The sequence below is a fragment of the Triturus cristatus genome, chromosome 3_2 (genome assembly GCF_964204655.1).
Source record: "Triturus cristatus chromosome 3_2, aTriCri1.1, whole genome shotgun sequence".
Classification (NCBI taxonomy): domain Eukaryota; kingdom Metazoa; phylum Chordata; class Amphibia; order Caudata; family Salamandridae; genus Triturus; species Triturus cristatus.
This window is the reverse complement of record NC_140584.1, coordinates 444,424,320-444,444,112: the sequence shown is the minus strand read 5'-3', so window position 1 is coordinate 444,444,112 and position 19,793 is coordinate 444,424,320. Positions and strand designations below refer to the sequence as shown.

The 19,793-nt window shown below is 45.0% G+C and overlaps 1 protein-coding gene across 1 annotated transcript; it reads right to left on the bottom strand.

Annotated features, from left to right (window-relative positions):
• Positions 1–1,028: 1,028 nt before the first annotated feature.
• LOC146857508 (3-galactosyl-N-acetylglucosaminide 4-alpha-L-fucosyltransferase FUT3-like) lies at positions 1,029–2,087 on the bottom strand. Its single transcript, XM_085646827.1, has one exon. The coding sequence runs from the start codon at positions 2,085–2,087 to the stop codon at positions 1,029–1,031; it is 1,059 nt and encodes a 352-aa protein (XP_085502953.1).
• Between the last annotated feature and the right edge of the window lie 17,706 nt (positions 2,088–19,793).

The following is a 19,793-nucleotide window of genomic DNA, read 5'->3' as shown; positions in this document are numbered from 1 at the left end:
TCCCGGAAACCACTGGTAGGGCGTCCAACCCATGCCACAGCTTCGGGTGCTGACTTCAGGGGCACCGAGTTTGCACGTTCATTTTGGTTTTAAAAGCACCTGCTGCCCTGTTCCAGCAATTTCCAGGCACCAATACAAAAGTCAAGATAACTCCGGTGATTAATGTTCTTCCTGACGAGAGATCAGAGTTTTTTCTAGTTGAGGTTTTGACTGATCATAAAATAGCACAGAGGGTTAATATGCCTGCTGCAAAGAACGTACACCATGCAGATCACAAAGTGCATATAATGTAAATAGGTCAGTAGGTTACTGCTTTTCTAAGAAACATGCTTTTGTTACTTTCAGTTTATAAGTTAAAATCCTAATATAGAACAGTGAATTATTAACTGCCATCAAAGAACTGCATGCACACTGCAAAGTATAGATTAGAGCATACATCGAAATTAAATATTATTAAAAAGAACCCTCAACTGTGGTGTTCCATTTTCAATTCAGAGTTTGTGCTTCTCCAGACCAAGCACTCTTAACCTATACTGACTACTAGTATGGATGACATATCACTCCTACAACTTGTAGTCCTCTGGCTTATATAACACTTCCTAAACACAGATTTAAACATGTATAATTGATTGTCTCCTGTGTAATGTGTGTTTGATGCACAGTTCGCCCACACCTACGCTGGTATGATTGATGCTATATAACTAATTAAATGCATCTGATCAAGAGTGGTTATGGAGACTTGGTGGGCACTGTTAAAAGGTGGTGATGAGGGAATCTGTGTTGCAGGTGGTCGACACCTCCACCAGGGATGGGGGACCCCAACAAACATTATCGCACTGGGCGCCACCAGTGCTAAAGCCGGCCCTGACCACCGGCTCAAATTAAGCACTGCCTTCCACCCTTTCTTTGTCACTCTGCCTCCGCCCTCTCTCCCTCCAGCTACGCATCTGCCACATTTCCTTCTTCCTTGCTGTGCCCTACTCTCTCTGCTGTGTTTGGTTTTATTTCTACTTTCATATATCTTATGATCATGATGCAAACCACTTGGCCACACTAGGAATAGTCCTGTAGGTTGGGTGGTTTTTGAGGTAAAGGCATGCCTTGCAGTAGTGCGTTGGCCAGCTCATTTTTCCCACCACTTCATATCGATATCTCCAAGTGAAATAACTCTGATATTTCTTGTCATCCTTGTCCAGTGCCAGAAGGTATTCAGCAAGGGCCTTGGCACTGGGGAAATCATCGACGTGGATGAAGGCTTCGCTGGGAAGAAAGAGTTCATAGTTCTTACGGGGAGGGCCTAGAACAACAGGCACTGTCCCTGACAACAGAGCATTGTCCCAAAGCTTCTCAGTGATGTAATCCTGATTGTCAGAGTTTTCAAAAGCAAGGTAGAATTTATATTGGGAGAGGACCGAAGTTTGCTCGTCTCTACTCAATGGCTGATGGCCTGATCCAAATAAATCCACATGAAGGTGTTTCTTTAGCTCCTCATAATATTGGACTCTCCGAATTTTTGGGTCCCAGTTACTAGCCGCCCATGCCACTAGCCTGGACTTGTCTGGAATGCTAAAGTTCTGAGGCTTATTGGTTAATAAAGTCCACCCGTATGGGGTGAAGATATCTGAATCACGTCTATATGTCATACTGACATTTATCAGGTTCTCCAGCATGCCTATATTAGAAATCTTGCTTGGAGGCTCTAAATTGAACCAGACCCATCGCTGGTTGAATGGCCTTGGTTTTCTGGGCAAACTATGTGGATGGTACATGATATCCCAGTGGTGCAAGATGATGGCGTCAGCGTTTTTGTAAACTCTTCGGTCAGATGTGTAGAAGCAACCTGTGATATCAAAATGCTCCGCACACTGATTGAGCGGGAACTCCTGTCTGAAAGGAAAGGTCCATAGCAGGATGATGAAAGGGGGGTGCACCGGTGAGACGTGGGTGTCCAGAATGGTGCACAGTACTTCAGATGAAACATTCCATAACCACTGGAGGTAGAAGATCAGGGAAATACTGAAGAGAATTTGGAAAAAGATCCAGATGTGTAATCTCTGGCAGAGCAACTTTCTTGTAAAGGAACCCATGTCATATGCTGCAAAAGAGAAAAAAGTAGAAAGAGAGTAAGAAACAAAAGGCTACAAAATAGTAAATTGCAAGCACATTTCAATATAATATAGAATAGAAACAGACTGAAGAAGACTAATTCCTGCATCTCAATTATGAGATTACATGTTACATCACCAATGTCATCATTGATAATGTCACAGCTGCAGATAATTTTTACATCAACAATTTTAGGTTAGAAAATTCTAATAATACCATTTTATAAGCTGGGTCTGGTGGCTTAGTGTACTAATGCGTCCGCTGTAGGGGCCTGTGTTTGACCTCGTGACCACAGGTTCAAATCCTGGCAGTCCATTCAGCCTTTCAGACTTCTGAGGTCGATAAAATAAGTACCATTAGATAACAATAAACATCTGTTATTCAGCACCAATATACCCTTGGGTGAATGTGTGCTTTACAAACACACGTTATGTTACTATTTCAATGGACTCTTTATAACTATGACTTCAGAGCATGTGTAATGTTACACAATGCACTAGTAAAGGTACATGCACAAATTATACTGTACGCATTGGCACAATTTAATGTACATTAGTTGTGGACATTGTGTACACCTATCTCCACACTCACCATTTCAAGTGGTTAATTTCTGTACATTACAGCAATTCACATATAACTTGTATTGATTCAAAAAGTCTGAATAACAAATCGGTCAATAATTAAACCACCGTCATTGCTCTATACGCTCTATGTGTCTCTCAGACTACAGTAGGCATTCAGTTTACCAACTCTTATTGGCTATTGAATCCAGTAAATGATTTGCTGATAAACATTGCACTAATTTGGCTGCATCTCCAGTGTCACAATACCCTTCTACTTAAGCACACAAAAGGGAGGAGAGGTCCTGGATGCCTAATCTTTCGTTCTCCCTAGTCAGCAACAAACACCCACTAGTAGAATAAGGCTTGTCACACCTGAGATTGCCATATTGGGACAGATATGAAACTGGGAATTGCAAGGACCTCATGCAGCAGTCATCTTGCTTTTTCTAGATGCCACACAGCTTTAGTAGACTTCAATGACAAATCTAATAACTCCCAAAAAAGCGATCAATTGGCTTTGCCAGTGCTTGTTGAATGTGCAAATTCCGAGAACTAGAGGTCTGTAGCTTTTGAATCTTCTATTTTATACTGTGTCGATACAGGGGAGGGCGGGCGAAGTTTGACAAATGCCATCAATATACAACCGAGGCCGCACACTTACCCTCCGGTGTATTCATATTTCCCACCTTAGCGAAGCAAGGGGGGGCTTTTAGAAGGCCACAAACTCCCGACTCTCCAAATCTTGTGTAGTGCGAATGTGTACAAACAAAATGCCACCGCTCACAGGAAACAGATGCACTGGCTGAAGTGGGATGACCCATTGTCTGATGCTGTGGTGGAGGGACGCAACATGGGAATGCCACTTAAACAAAACATTGGATAAAGAGGGCTGATGAAAAGTTTCTTATGTATGTATTTTTAAGTTGAGCTTGGGCAACACAAGCACTGCTCTGCGGGGCATGCTGTATTCGAGTTTGGACTTGAAGCTCCACCCATTCTCCGCCCATATTTTTCATTGGCTTGTGTCATCGTCCTTTGTAGATGCTGGTTTCTTATTCGGTAACAGGCTTTTTAGTCCCTTCTTAGTAACGCCTTGTCTTCATTTGTAACCTTCAGTATCAAATAGGGAATGGATCACTTGACCTGATTAAACAGGGTTTGCAATATGTTCAGATAAAAACCCTCATTCACGTATATAGGTCAGTGGCGGTATATCTTGATTCTCCGCCAGGTTTAAAAACGTGACAGCATCATCATAGGGCTTATTTTTGTATGCTTACCTCCGTCCGGAGGATGAACCACTGGTTAGTGCAGTAGTGATCAGAAACAAGTGAATCTCTGGTGCTCTGGTGAAGTGAATTAAAAAGGCCTCATATATCCTAGACAATATTTTAATTGGTCCGGAATAGAGGTGAGTGAAAACAGTGTGGTGCGTGAGAAGACGGATTAGCAGTCTAACGCACTCTTAGTGTCCAAGGTAGGTCGACATGTTTCAGCCCCTGCGGTCGCCCTTGTGGGTCGGTGGGGGTTTTCTTCAGGACCTCGAAAATGTGATGGTAGCTATGTCAATTGGTATAGCTGCCTAAGTAAACGATTTGTAGTTCACTCTTCTTTTGGGAAGGTCATGTAGTACCTTTAAGCCCGTGTTGGAGGGCTTCAACAGGGTAGCAGGCGAGCACTACGGACCTGCTGCGGCCATCGTCGTGAGCGACTTGTGCTCACTCTTCCTACGCTGCCCTGGATGTCATTTGTAACCTCCCATGAGGACTGGCACTTTTACTTTAGTTGTTGCACGGGATGCTTCATTTAGTCTGTAAGCACTACTTTCTTTAATGAGTTTTGTCCTGCAGACACAACGTGCTTTCCTGCAACATTCAGCGCACCATGCACGCTTTCACTTTCCAAGCAGCCCCGGATAATGGCGGACGCTTCTTTGAACTGAAACAGGTCTTACATTCAAAAGAGTTTGAGCTATTGGCATTGTTAATGACAATGCCTTTTATGTATGTGTTAATTATCAAAATAGATAAATAAAAGGCATTGGCATTTACAATGTCAATAGCTTAAACTCCGGCAAATGCGAAACCTATTGCATTGCAAGTGCTTGTTTTTAAGCAGCTATTCTTAGTAGCTTTATTGTAAAGGACAATCTACAATACCCCTTTTCGTTTATCGGATTCCCTTTATTAGATATCTATTCTGATAAAGTGTAAAATACACGAACGTTGCCCTAGAGAGACATCAAGAGAGCGAAAATCACATATTTTCTGCCCTGCCCCATACAGTGGTGAAATCCCTGTATCCAACCATTCACATGGCCCTCGCAGCGCGCCTTTTCTGATGCCTACCAGTTCCCACTCATCAGACGCCCACAGAACTCTAATAATGCCCCTCTCTTGCGATCTTCATTATGAATGAAGTCACCTCTTAGTATTTTGAAAAGTGCAGATCTTTTACACGGCACCTGCTATGACCTGTGATGTGCATCTATCCTGCCAGCAAGACATCAAAACAGCTCTCACTGTGTACCTCTACCATGGCTTGCAGCGCCCCCTGGTGTCATAGTACTGTGTGTTCCACAGAGCGCTCAGCCTCTCACGGATCAATGCTATACAGTTTTGCTGCATACACTGAAGTTTCACATCAAAGCCATGGGAGCACAGATGTCCCAAAGCTTTCCCTCTATGCTGCACGTTAACCTTTCAGTTCGCTCAACACATACCAGTAGGTTCTAGACACAACGCAAGTGCTTCCTCTGGGAAGAAAACGACTCAGAGGGTACCACAACAACTTAACCTTCGGGTTCCACTCACACCCACCACGAAAAGGGCTATTTTTAAATTTCTGCCATTGAAAAATGGGTCTCATTTCCTTTTGTATTATAGTTGACATCAACTAGCTAATGCGAATTGACTTAAAATGTGCTACACGTATTTGAATGGCCAAGCATTTGCACACATCTCTGTGTGTAGAACAGAAGAAATCTGTTCAAACCAAACCAGGCACTGATGTGCGTTTTTAGGGTTGAATGATTTTTCTTTGGATCTGGTGTAAAAAGAGCACATTGATACAGACAAACTTTTAAGTGGGTGCCACAGCGATCTGTGTACAACCTATGGGCCACAGGCTCCAAAAATTGACGGGTTAATGCATCTGCAGCAGAAATCTGTGTGGAACTTGCATGCTACATTAAGAGGGTTATAGTGCATGCTGTAGAGATGTGTGTGGGTGTGGGCGTGTGCGTCTGCCTGCATGCATATGTCTTCTTTCAGCTGGGTCTGATGGCTCAGTGGACACAGGTTGGCGGGTCTACCCAGCCTTTCATCTTTCTGAGGTCGAGAAATAAGTAACATTGTGTTGGGTAACATTACTCCTCTGTTCAGTGCCAAGATGCCTCAAGGGGACATATGCTGTGCTATGTTACTTTACCAGACAGCGAACGTTACCAAATGACTCCACACCACCTGGGTCGCCATGCTCCGCTCGTCAGTTTCCCTTCACAAACATTGCACTCGCTTGATTAAGGGTCGAGATTACAACTCAAAGGGACCATAGGTTGCTAAAAAAAAACTCTGGAGTGGAGTTTTGGTAGGCAGATGACGTGGAGTCATCGGGTAACCTAATGGACACTGTGCGTATGCACTCAAGGTCACGAAGAAGGAGAACTCAACCCCCCCCCCACTGCCCCCCCCCTCAAGACTGGCGACATGAGAACTTTTGAATGTGGTAATAGTTCCTTCTTCTTTGTGAGGCAGACCTCTGGAGGAGGAGGGGATATAACCTTCTCCCTGATCACGTGTTCAACTAAGTGGTTTACTTCAACATGCTCTTGTTAGAAGTTACTTTTTTTGAACGAAAAGTAAATCAAATGTAATAAAACGTACACCATGTAAGCATGGATAGTAATAGGTAGAGCCGTGTCATATTTCGTAGGTTCTCGCTATGCAGAAATACATATACAAGAGAAGCTTCAGGGACTCATTTATGAGCTTTGTGACGCAGTGCAGCGCATCAAGTCACCGTGCTGTCCTGCACTGCACGACCGGGAAAGGGCAGGAATGGAATACAGCGCATTTCTGTCCTTTCCTATTCCATTACTGCCCTGTTCCATAAGCTGGGGCACAGTGGGCTGCCTAGTGCCAACGCAGGCACCCTTGCACCCTGGTGCAAGGATGACTGAGTTGCAGGCAGGATTGTATTTGTGCAGGAAGAGGCACCTTCCCGTACAAAAACAACCCTGGGGGCATATTCCTATTTCTCTGTGTGCTGCGGTGCATTGCGTTACCCAGGATTTTTTAAAGCCACTCAGAGCCACACAAAGTAGCTTTGAATGTCTTCAAAAATCGGACAAAATTTGTGTCGATCTTGCACCACGCTGTGTGGTGCAAGAGCGACACAAATAAGAGTTATAAATGGGCCCCTGAGTGTAGTTTAGTTTGCGTTCTCCTTCAAGAATCCTCACCCTTAAAACAGGGCTCAGGAAGTTTGATTAGGCATCTCTTCACAGCAGAAGCTACAGCTCGTACATCAGGGGTTTGCATCGCCCTTGCGCCACGCAAGGGGACACAACACCTAGAATGACATTTATCATGTTGCCCAAGGCCACTTTGCATGGCCCTGCGTGGCTTGGTAAATGTGGTGTAACCCAAGGCAGCACAAGTCGCTGCCTTGCATTACTCTCCCGTAGGGAGCATGAGTGGTGCAAGGGCGTTCCCACGCATCCACCCATGTATTTTGGAGCATTCCCAGATTTACCAGTAGTGGTAGACCTCGGAATGAGTCAAAATACTGTGTGTAACGAGGAGAAAGAACTCTATTTCTCCTAGTTTTTTCCTTTTTTTACCTGCGCTGCATTCTCCACCAAAACAATTCTGCCTATGACGCGCACATCCTTGCACCATGATGCAAGAGCACCTGCTTTGGTGTTAGGCAGTTGTTTGCACGCCAATGCAGGCAGAGAGCAGGAATGCACAGTATAATGTTAAACATTGTGCATTCCTATCCTCTCCCTTTTTATGCAGCGCAGCAAGCTGGCTTGCTGCGTTGTGTTGCGTGAAAATTTGAAAATTATGCCCTTACATCTTTTTCTATTGATTGCTCCAAGCAGGAGAGCTTTGTGACATCCTGTCCCTGGACTGATAAAGTTCTTTACTCCTTTAAACCAGGGTCGAGCAGGACTGTAGTGCAACCAGGCAGTGCCAGATGGGTTGGTTTTAGCTTTTTCTGGGCCTGTTTTTGTCTGCTGGTTTTTGTTCTGTTGATTTCTTTGATATTACCACAAACATTTCCTGCAGCAAGCACAAATGTAGGATACAGCTTGTTTTTACATTCGCGGTGGAGGGCGGCGTTTGCGAGATGGGCAGGCGCGGAGGGTACGCTCCGGTTGCAATTGGCCCTTCGGAGGGATGACGAGAAGGCTCTGGCGACGGCCCGAGCATGGGAGGCGCTGGTGGTGGAACTTCAGGGGCTGATGTCTGACACGGGGGGGCAGGGAGCACATCTGACAGACAGGAGGATGCGATGAGTGGGGAGTAGAAGAGGAGCGGTGGTGGGCACTGGACGCATTAAAAGTAGTCAGCCTTGGTTTTCTAGGGACAGTTGAGCACCCATACAGGACTTATTGTAGGGAAGGGGCACATAAAGAGAGGGGAAGGCAGAGGGGGGCACACTGACATGGGGTGGGAGAGGGTGGAGGGGAGGGTCCGCATGGGAAGGATGTTTATGCTCCTGGATATTTGGTAGCAACGATAACTGTAAGGTTCTCCTTTCGATGGCGGAGGTAGCGGGGCTGGTACTGTGTTGTTGTTATGAAAACAATAAAAAATGTTTCACAGCTTGTTTTTACAAACTGAACAAGCATTAGTCTGGCAACGTGTATAAGCTATGCGGCAGCTAGTGGCGTGAAGTTGGGTGGTGTGGTTTGGGGTCGGGTGGGGTGGACTGGAGTGGGTGGAGAGGGATGGGTGGGGTGGAGTGAGGTGGAGATTGGGGGTAGATTGCATTTGGGCAGAGTGGGGTGAATTAGGGTAGAGTAGATTGGGGTAGATTGGAATGGATTAGACTGGGATGGATTGGAGTGGGGTAGATTGAGATAGATTAGATTGGGGTGGAGTGGGGTAGAGTTGGATAGATTGGGGTAGAACGGAGTGGGGTAGATTGGGGTAGAGTGGCGTATGGTAGTTTTGGATAAAGTGGATTGGGGTAGAGTGGGATAGATTGATGTAGAGTGGGTAGATTTAATTGGGTTTGATTGGAGTGGAGTGAGGTAGATTGGAGTAGGGTAGATTGGGGCAGACTGGATTGAGGTAGATTGGATTGGGGAAGACTGTGGTAGAGTAGTGGAGTGGAGTGGAATGTGGTAGATTGGACTGGGGTGGATTGGTGTAGAGTGGAGTGGGGTATATTGGGGTGAGGTAGTAGTGGGGTAGAGTAGAGTGAGTTAGATTGGGGTAGAGTGTAGTGGGGTAGATTGGGATGGGGTAGATCGTAATGGGTAGATTGGGGTAGAATGGAATGGGGTTGATTGGAGTAGGGTAGATTATGGTGGACTGGGGTACACTGGAGTGGGTAGATTTGGGTAGAACTGAGTGGATTAGAGTAGAGTGGGGTAAAGTGGCATACATTGGGGTATAATGGAGTGGAGTGGAGTGGATAGAATGAAGCAGACATGGGTAGATTGGTGTACAGTGGAGTGGGGTAGATTGGAATAGAGTTGAGAGGGGTTGATTGGAGTAGACTGGCGTGGGGTAGATTGGAGTGGAGTGGGGTAGATTGGACTGGGGTCGATTGTGGTACATTGGAGTATGTTAGTTTGGATAGACTGAAGAGGGGTAGAGCGGGGTAGATTGGATGAGAATAATGTCGGGTAGCATGGGAAGGAGTGGGGTAGAGTTTGATAGAGAAGGATAGTTTTGGATTGAGTAGAGTTAGATCGATTGAGGTAGAGTGGGGTGGGTTAGAGTGGGGTAGATAGAGAGTGGGGTAAATTGGGGTAGATTGGAGTTGGGTAGGTTGGAGTGGGGTAGATTGGCCTGGGGTAGATTGGAGTGTGGTAGATTAGGATAGACTGGAGTGAGCTATATTGGGGTAGAATGGAGTGGGGTAAATAGAAGTGGAGAAGATTGGGGTAGATTTGAGTGGAAGGAGTAGAGTAATTGGGGGTAGATTGGGGTGAGGTTGATTGGGATAGAGTAGAGTGGTGAGAATTGGGGTAGAGTGGAGTGGGGTAGATTGGGGTAGAGTGGTATGGGGTGTGGACGTCTGCCCCCTCCCCATCTGTTCTGTATGCAGTGTTCTTTTTGAAAGGATGAAACATTGATCACCATTCATATAGTATACAGTGGTTAATACAATTTCACGTTTGCCGAATTCAAGTGCTCGTACATTTCCACTTTTTCTTCATTTTGTTTTTTCTCATGTTTCTTCTTGAAAAAATAAACTTTCCCTAGAAGTCTGCAGATATGGTACATTAGTCATGAGATTTTAATATTGACTTACAAAAATATCACCTACAGAATATTGATGCCATTCTATTATATGATTTACATAATTGAAGACTATTCTGAACGTCTCATCAACCTTTTGTGATGATAGCTATCATCAATGTAAGTAGATGTGAGATAAGAATAATAAATCTACACAAATATACTTAGTACACAGTAGTAGTCAATATTTTGCAGTTTGTATTCTTGTAGATCGATATTTTTGACATACTTTGACACATTTTCAGGATTTTTACACATAACCCATTTAAAAGTTGTAGGGGTTTTCTTATCTCCTCCCAGCCCTAGAAGGGAATTTTCTAGAGTCATTTGCAGGAATAAATCTCCCACCCCAAACTGCATATTTGTTGGCATACGCAAACTCACAAGGCAAATCTCACACACTCTTTCCACCCCTTTAGTTGGATTAACACTTGAGTAAATGTGGAGAGTAATGGCACAGATTTTACACCTGGTAACTATTTGTGAAAACGTAGGAGGTGTAAATCTTGGTGTTAGAACTATCAGCTTTAGGGTGGTCTTCCCCCAAACTTTTTGCCTTCATCCTCACATTTTTCTGGATTTGTTTTTGTTGACCTTAGGACTCTGTGCACGTTACTACTGCTAACCAATGCTTATGTGCTTGTGCTCACTCCTTAAAACATGGTAAAAGTCGCTTACACCTGATTGGTACATTATACTTACCCATTAGATCATATTAAAGTGGTATACCATATACCGAGGGCTGATAAATTAAATCCTACTAGTGGGCCTGTGTGGCAAAGTGGGAAACATAGAACAAGGAAAGGAGGGGTGCAAGTAATTGTAAGAACTGGCTGAAGATATGTGGTATAGCCCCTCTCAGTCAACCCCTTAGTCAGACTGCTAATTCCCCAAGCCCAAGGGTTCTTCACAATGGGGGAAAAACAAAATAACTGGAATAAAATCCGTTACTGAGGTGCAACGATTAATAAGGATCTGGAGCCCAAGTTAAAGTGTATGGCGAACAGAAGAAAGAAAAGTAAGGAACCCATAACAGTGAAAACACAGGCATTTACAATGCAATGGTCTCGGCAATATTATAGGTAGAGCTATTGGTATTGCTCATTATTTTTTTATCATTTTTGTATCACTAAATAAATGGCATTGTCATTTCTATTGGCATTAGCTTTTTTTTGCATATGTGATACCTATTGCATTAGCAGTGAGGTAGTGAGAGAGTGAGGTAGTGATCTTTTTAGAGAGAGAAGTAGTGAGATAGTGAGGTAGTGATATAGATAGAGGGGAGTAGTGATGTATAGAGAGTTATGTAGTGAGAGAGAGTGAGGTAGATAGAGTGTGAGGTAGTGAAAGAGTGAGTTAGTGAGTGAGAGGTATTTTCTGACGTAGTGAGATAGAAACAGTGAGTGATATTGTGAGGTAGTGAGAGAGAAAGATTGAGGTAGTGAAAGAGAGAGTGAGGTAGTGAGGGATGTTGTGAGGTATTAAGATAGAAACAGAGTGTGATGTAGTGAAGTAGTGAGATAGAGTGAGGTAGTGAAAGAGTGAGTGTAAGTGACTTAGTGTATTTGAGAGAGAGAGTGAGGTAGTGAGATAGAGAGAGTGAATTAGTGATTTAGGAATGTTTGCGAACATTAGATATGGCAAACATGCTGCACGCGCTGAGCACCTTGGCAGCTCTATAGTCATGACTCACACTGGCATACGGGCAACAACTTATTTTGGATGCAAACATCCGCCTACTTTAGTGCCCGCCAACACCAAACTCAAAAGACATCAGCAAATGTAACCTGGGCAAAGCCCTCACCACAGTGGGCTCTAGTTAGACAGATATACTACCAAAACAGAGGAAACGACTTATGTTTGGTCCTAAAATTAGACTTTGTCCAGTGCTAGTGAAAATCACACTGAGCACATCAACAAACTAAGCATGTCACCCCCTTGCAGGCCCAGGTATTGCATTTACCATCTAAAAATGTAGGTCACAGATTATGACGTGATTCAAAATCAAATTTACTCCATGGAACACAAAAGACAACGAAAATCGATCCACAAACCCAGATTAAAAGTTGTGCTATCTTCTTAGACACACCGCAATCTTAAAATATATACCCCTCAATTACATGTACACCCACAATACAGCCCCAACATTGCATGTGGTTGAAAAGGGGGTGGTCAATGGTAGTGAAAGATGAAAAACTTCAAAAGAAGAAATGTACAAGTTGAGTTTCTACCCTAACCTTATAGCCCCCCTGCTCAACTCCCACACATACTCCCATGACTATACTGTCGTAAATACAATATCATACTAGGCAATGTATAACATTGGCGATTAAACCTACAATGCTGTAATCCCCCTTTCAGAGCACAAAAATGCGTAACAAAATACGACCCAAAGTACGCCCACTAAGTGTTAAATCCCCTTTGACTTCAGTTTTCTCAGTGAATAAATGCACGTTTGAGAACACTTGAGTTGTAAAAACACACACATATACGCTTAACTATACTGGAAATTACAGGACAGTCCCGTGTCGTAGTGTGGCCTGCAACACCACACACAGCTTCTATGACGCTACTTATATATATATTTGTATACAGTACACCAACCTCAGGTATACACATACAAGAAGCAGAGCGGAGAGCTTTGATATGTTAAATCCCTCTCCCGCCGCAAACTGGGCGAGGACGGTGGGCCTCGACACAATCTGAGCACCCATCATACAGAATGCACAAGTTCTTGGCAGGACGCATAAATCGTGTACAATATCCAGACATATATATGGGAGTGCATATTTCTCGGAGACAAACGTCACTTCAGAATTTAAGACGGTGAAGCTATGCCAAGGCGCTGCTGGCGTGTATTTATGAGACGACAGCGTATGTAAATTGGATTTCCACTCGAAAGACGGTAGCTGGGAGGAGAAGGCGAGGGGGTGGGGGTGTAATTTGAGCATGGCGACCCTACAAACGGGATTCCTCTCCTAAGGACCGGTTGTTGTGACGTCGAGGAATGGTATGTAAATACGGGTTATCACGTGTCGCGATACACTTAAATAAAGGATTTTTGCTTAAAAGCAGAGAGGAACCCATTGCTTAAGAAGCCGCAGCGCCTTTGTGCTCCTCCGTCACCGCGCTCAGAGGGCTGAACCCCCCCCCCCTCCTCCCCCCGTGCTGACCTACACAAGCTTCTGTAATCAGCCTGTAGCTATTGATAATCTAGGGGAGGCTAATACATCGAAGTACACGCAATAATGCCCTCGGTGTGAAGTCACCACATGCTACTTGATTTATTAAAGCACAAGAACTAAGGGCAGTACTCCGTGGCCTTCGGTGTCCTTGATCATACGAGATTCTACTCCCGAACCATCGGCTGCTGCCTGCCTGCCTTAGTGGTTACACATATGCATCTGGTTTGTGTCAGCTTTCCATGCGAGACCAGCCCTTCGAACTGGAGCCTGCCCCGGCAGCGCCGCCACCAGCACAACAACACGGCGCCGGACGGATGGATCCTCACGGCCAGACGACAGCAAAAAAATGGCGGATGTAAGCTTCGAAATTTTTTCGGATTTGGGGGCGTGTTCCTGCTGTTCTAAAAGGGCGTGGCTAAAAAGTGGAAAGAATAGCACGGAACACGGCCCCAAATCTGAAAAAGACGGAGCCTATTTGGAGGGACGGCTCTCTCCTCCAATGGCTGGCCTCCGTTTAGGAAGCCAGCCAATGGAGGAGAGGCAAAAAGAGAGGCGGGCTAAAGAGCCACTCTCAGAAACATTAAATCTCCGACTTCTGGTTCTGCCTTCGGCAGACCGGACGGTCCTCGACCTAAAAAGATCTGTAGTGAGACCAGCGCCCCACGTGGCCATCCACCGACACTGCAGCTCCCTCCCACAAAACATAATGGAGGGAGGGACTTCAAATTTCATCCCATAGGAAAACATGTTACATTAAATATTTTATTTTGGCTTCCTAAATATATATACAAAATAAACTGAAGGTTAAAAAATATACATACATGAGAAAGAATGTTATGATAAAAAATTTCAAAACTCTTTAATTTAAAAAGAAATTCAATTTTAAGTTTTAAAGAAAAACATTTAAATGAATGTCAGTTAGTTCTATACATAGCTTTTTGTAATTGTTGATACATATTAAGTAAATACAAACATTATACTGTAGGTGGGATTTTTTAATGAATCTAAAATTATTTTCATTTAATATATTTAAATTAATTTAATAATGTAATAGTTTAAATGTACTTTTCACATGTAGGTGGAGAGTGTGTGTCTGAGGCAGCCGTGACCATGTTGGCTTGTTAGGGGCCACATTGCCCCTTTAAATCCGTCTAGCTGTGAGGTGCTGATCCAGGCACTCGTTACAAGTGACCTGGTTTTAAATTCCAACACTGAGGTGTTTTGAAACAATAATTATCGCTTATCCGGAGTTTTGCCCTTGGAATTGGGCCATAAAATGCATATTTTGATGCACAAAAATCTGTATGTCCCGGTAAATACCAGGCTTGTTTCCTTTTAAATTAAGACAGGTAGGACCTGCTCACATTCAAAGGGGAATGTGTTTTTTATTTCACTGTCGCGCTTATCACGAGGAGTGTGATAGTAATGGCCCCTGATATAGTCCAACGACGCCGAGTCAGAATTTATCAGGTGCAGTAAATACGACCTAAAATAAGAAGTTCACGTTTAGAGGAAGATCTTGCGGATTCTGGTGCTGGCATCAAAATCCACGCGTTCCGGTCAATTCTGGGTATTTAACTCCCGATCGATGTCGGCAAGTTTGACCAGCTAACATTTATCATAAAGAGCATAATGCGATATGTGCGAGAACAGCGGGTACCAATTGTCGACACACTCATTGAGAGGGCCCTAGTGTTATGAAGGAGATGGTACACTCAGGAGCTGATTACAATGCGGTTGGAAAGGGCTCTGACGGTTGGTCTGAGCCGTTCTGACCGCATCGTAATCAGCCGGTCCGTTTCCTTTCTGACCGACCCATTATGATGTAGTCGGTCCGAAAGGAATGCGACCGGTCATTCCGACTGGCTTCCAACGGGCTAGGAGAGCCCGTCCAACAGTCAGCACAGTATACACAAGTCCCACACATCCAGCTCAGCACAGTATACACAGTCCCACACATCCAGCTCAGCACAGTACACACAACTTCCACTCATCCAACACAGTGCACTATACATAAAAAGCCTGCCCACACATCCCACGCAGCACAGCATACACGAGTCCCACACATCCAGCTCAGCACAGTATACACAACTTCCACGCATCCAGCTCAGCACAGTATACACAAGTCCCACACATCCAGCTCAGCACAGCATACACAAGTCCCACACATCCAGCTCAGCACAGTATATCCAAGTCCCACACATCCATCTCAGCACAGTATACACAAGTCCCCTCCACCGAGGGCATCTGTAGCTTTCAAGATGGCTCAGCGAAATAAATGCTTGCTACTGAAGTGTTCTGTGATCTCGGGTAAGAAGCCTGAATACTAGCAGGGCCAACTAGCCTTTCATTCTTCTTAGGTTGGTAATTATTAGCAGTGTGAGAAATCTGTGTAATTTGTTTTGCAAAATTAGGTGAACATTTACAAAAATGCTGTAAAATGATGCAAAATGCAAACACAGCACAACAACGTAAGTGATGGAAAGAGCAGCCTCTCGTGTTTTCTTGCATTTGCCTGTGAGCTGATGTTAAATTTTTTCTGGGAAAAGCAAGGTGGCGTAATATAATTTCAGAAGTTTTGCGTAACAAGTTTAACATGAAGTTACCGAAAATATAGTCTCTTATGCAGCCTAGAGGAAGGTTCCCAGGAGCCTACTATCAATTGTGAGTTTCAGGGAGTGATAAAGGCTGAAGTGTGGTATAAAGCACTACCTAAGACCAACTTATCGCTCCACAGAGACTCTCCGGACAGGTATCCGTGTCCAAGGGCAGTGAGAGGTGATGGGGCAGTGCTGCAGCAGGGACCAGGTACTCTGAAGGCAGGGAGATGCCAATAGCTTCTTGGGCTCCTAGAAGTCAGCAATGTTGAGGTGTCGAGGATCACTCATGACGGGTTCGGAAGTCAGGTAGAGCTAGGATTAAGGATGATCTGCGCTGTCAGACTCTGTGTCACCAGGACCTGCACTTCCCCTCTTTCCTACCAGTTTAAGCAGGTTCAGCCCTCCCAGGTTTTACCCAGTGCCCATGTTTTGTGGAAGTAACGCTGCACCGGTAATTGCCGATCCCACAGCAACATGTGGTGTTTACCGGGCGGTATTATCGCGCATCCGAATCAATAATGCCCAACGCGTGCATGGTGCGGCCTGCACGGAGCCTATAGGAATGAGAGGACTTTTATTCTCTTAACATCCGAAGGCTTTTCAAGGCTCGATGCTAGACGACGTCTCCAGCTGAATCCAGGGGAAACTGAGATTTTTGTTTTTTGGGAAAGCCCGAGATCTGCGGAGTCTGGATTGGTGGCCCCGGAGCTACCCAAGGCCCCCGCTCCCAGTGAGGAGGTAAACATCCTCGCAGTTACGATAGACAAGGGAATCACTATGAAGGAGCAGATTCTCTCTACCACAGGTTCTTGCTTTCGCATGTTACGCCTACTAAACAAAGCCCCGGCAGCGCCGCCACCAGCACAACAACACGGCGCCGGACGGATGGATCCTCACGGTCAAACGACAGCAAAAAAATGGCAGATGGAAGCTTCGAAATTTTTTCGGATTCGGGGGCGTGTTCCTGCTGTTCTAAAAGGGCGTGGCTAAAAAGTGGAAAGAACAGCACGGAACACGCCCCCGAATCTGAAAAAGACGGAGCCTATTTGGAGGGACGGCTCTCTCCTCCAATGGCTGGCCTCCATTTAGGAAGCCAGCCAATAGAGGAGAGGCAAACAGAGAGGCGGGCTAAAGAGCCGCTCTCAGAAACATTAAATCTCCGACTTCCGGTTCTGCCTTCGGCAGACCGGACGGTCCTCGACCTAAAAATGAGACTGTTGGGAGGAATAATGGTAACAGCATTAGACCAATTTAGGAATGTTAAACACATTGAAGGTCTGCCCTTGGTATCTGGAATCTGTTGATTCTCACCTAAAATCTGTCAGCTGCTTGTGACGTAATTCAGGTACTATTTACCAACTTCCGCCATCCCGTTGATTATGTCCCTGCCCCCCACCCACCCCCATAACAAAAAAACTCAATAACAAACAAGCATTACAAAAGGCTGGAAGAAGTTGCCAGCATGACCAGGACAAAAAAACTAGAAGACATTTTTTATGTTCATTCTTTTTTAATAGGGTCGTTCAGTTGTACATATTGTCTTCTTGGTTATATATTTATAAGGTAATAAACGTTTATAACACTTTTTGGTTTTAACTTTTCAACATGCTACACAGTAGCCACAATGCTCTACATCATAGCTTAAAGACATTGGCACAGGCAATTGCTCTGGCTAAACACTTATAAGGTCCCAATGCTTGTTTCAATGGGAGCCTGTGATGTCGGTCAGAACACAGGCTCCCAGGGAAGTCGGTCGGAAACGATTCAGATAATGAGTCGGTCAGAATGATTTCTGATCGACACCGTAATGAGGCCCTTCATGGCATTGTTTTTTTGTACTGCTACTTGATCTGCAACATTGCCATGTTGCACTAATGTTTTTCTTGCATGTTTGCTTTTAGGTTCACAAGAGAAGAGACATCACCCACAGTACTGCCAGACAGAAGGCCTGTGATTGACATTGCGCGTAAACTGACTACGCAGCATGGTCATCTCTTCAGCTTGTTGTGAAGCTAAGTGCCACTGCCAACTGACAGCTTCAAGATTGCCCTAAAGAAAGGTGCTGCCAAGAGGTGACTAATGGGGAGCAGAAGAAGCAGATTTCCACCACTGACGTGCCAACCGCAACCTTTTTCAAGAAAGTTGTGCCTACTGCACTGGCCTCCAGTTAGCAAGCTGAGAGCAGCACTCCTGCATCAGCAGTACCATCCCCAACTTAAGCCCAGGATCATGTCTGTCAGTGAATCAGCCAGATCTCTCATGTCGACGGAGACAAGTAGTGAAGTTGAATTGGATTTGACCATTTCGCAAAGTAGTACACAATCGTTTCAGGAAACACAGCAAAGTGGACAGCAGCCAGCAATGGATTTGTCTGATGTTGGAGCAGACCAGGAAGTTGAGCATCCTTCAGAGCAAGAAGTTGAACCTCCTCTTGTTGAATCATTGGCTCCCACTTCTCCAGTAAGGAAAAGGAAGGGTACTACAGACCCATCTACTCCACACACCACTTCTGATGATGATGATAGGGACATGGAGGGGTTTCCAAAAGAGACCAGGTGACAACAGGAGAGGCAAAAGAAAAGGAAAGTTCCAGAAAGACTTAGACTTATGGAAGGGGATGAAGAGGAAGATGACAATGGTGGAAAGTGACACGGAGGAATCTGACATTGCTATTCAACCAGCTCCGAGGGATGTGGCACCGGTAGCACTGCCACCAGCTCCCATATTTGGAAAGCCCCAGCAGAGGCCTGCTACAACGCTTGCCTCAGGAGAAGCAGGGAGGCACTTGCCAACATGCCCACTGACCTCCAGTTCTTCTTCAGGCATTGGCTGTGGCCTTGTAAAAAGTACTCCTGCCCAGTTTGGGACTTTTTTACCAGTTACCAAAGTAGGGGAGCACATTGTAGTATGCACCATTTGCCACACAAATGTTCATTGAGGTAAGCCTGTGGTTAAGGTACTGGAGGGCAGGCAACCCACATGAAAAAACACCACACAATTAAGTGGGAGGAGCACCTTAAAATAATTGCTGAACATCGTGGTGGTGGGGAGGAGAGCCGGGGAACATCAGCCACAAGTCCAATCTTGGGGGAAGGTGATAATGATGAGGAAGAAGAGGGTGACATCTTCACACAAAGCTCCCATGTCCCCAGCAGTGTGCCAGCAGATTCACCCACCTCAGCGACTTCACAATGGCACAAGAAGACTCAGAGTGAGATGATGGAGACACTACAGCATACAGTGACTGCCCCACCACCACAACACACATTGAGTCTGCCACTAGCATCTGCTTCTCAAAAGACGCCTGTGTCAGTGCCCCAAGAAAATAAGAAAATCCAGGCTGCTATTACGGGCATGTTTAGGCAGGAGGGGCCAGACGAGCGAAACCACCCAACTGCACATTTGTTCAATGGGACGCTGGACCTCCTCCCTTTTTGTTTTGTGGAAGAAGTGGGATTCTTGGAATTTGTGGCAGCCATCTGCCCAAAATGGAAGGTACCAAGTAGGACCTATTTTGCTACAGTGGTTGTCCCAGCACTGCATCACAATGTGCTGCAGTTGGTTGGACAAGCTTTGCAGCAAAGTGTTGTTCACACCATCCACCTGACGACAGACATGTGGACCAGTTGTCAGGCTTCTGATTACATGTGCATCACTGCACACTGGATCTCTTTTGCAGGCGTAAAGCAAAAGGCATCTTCAGGGTTGACCCTGAAGAAAGTTTTAAGAGCGTTCAGAGCATGCAACAGGGGCCATGTTCGCGATGGAGAAATCACATACAGCTGTAAACATCTTGGAGGAATTTAACAGCAAGTTGTATGAATGACTGTAACTGAGATGTCTTAGAATTGGATT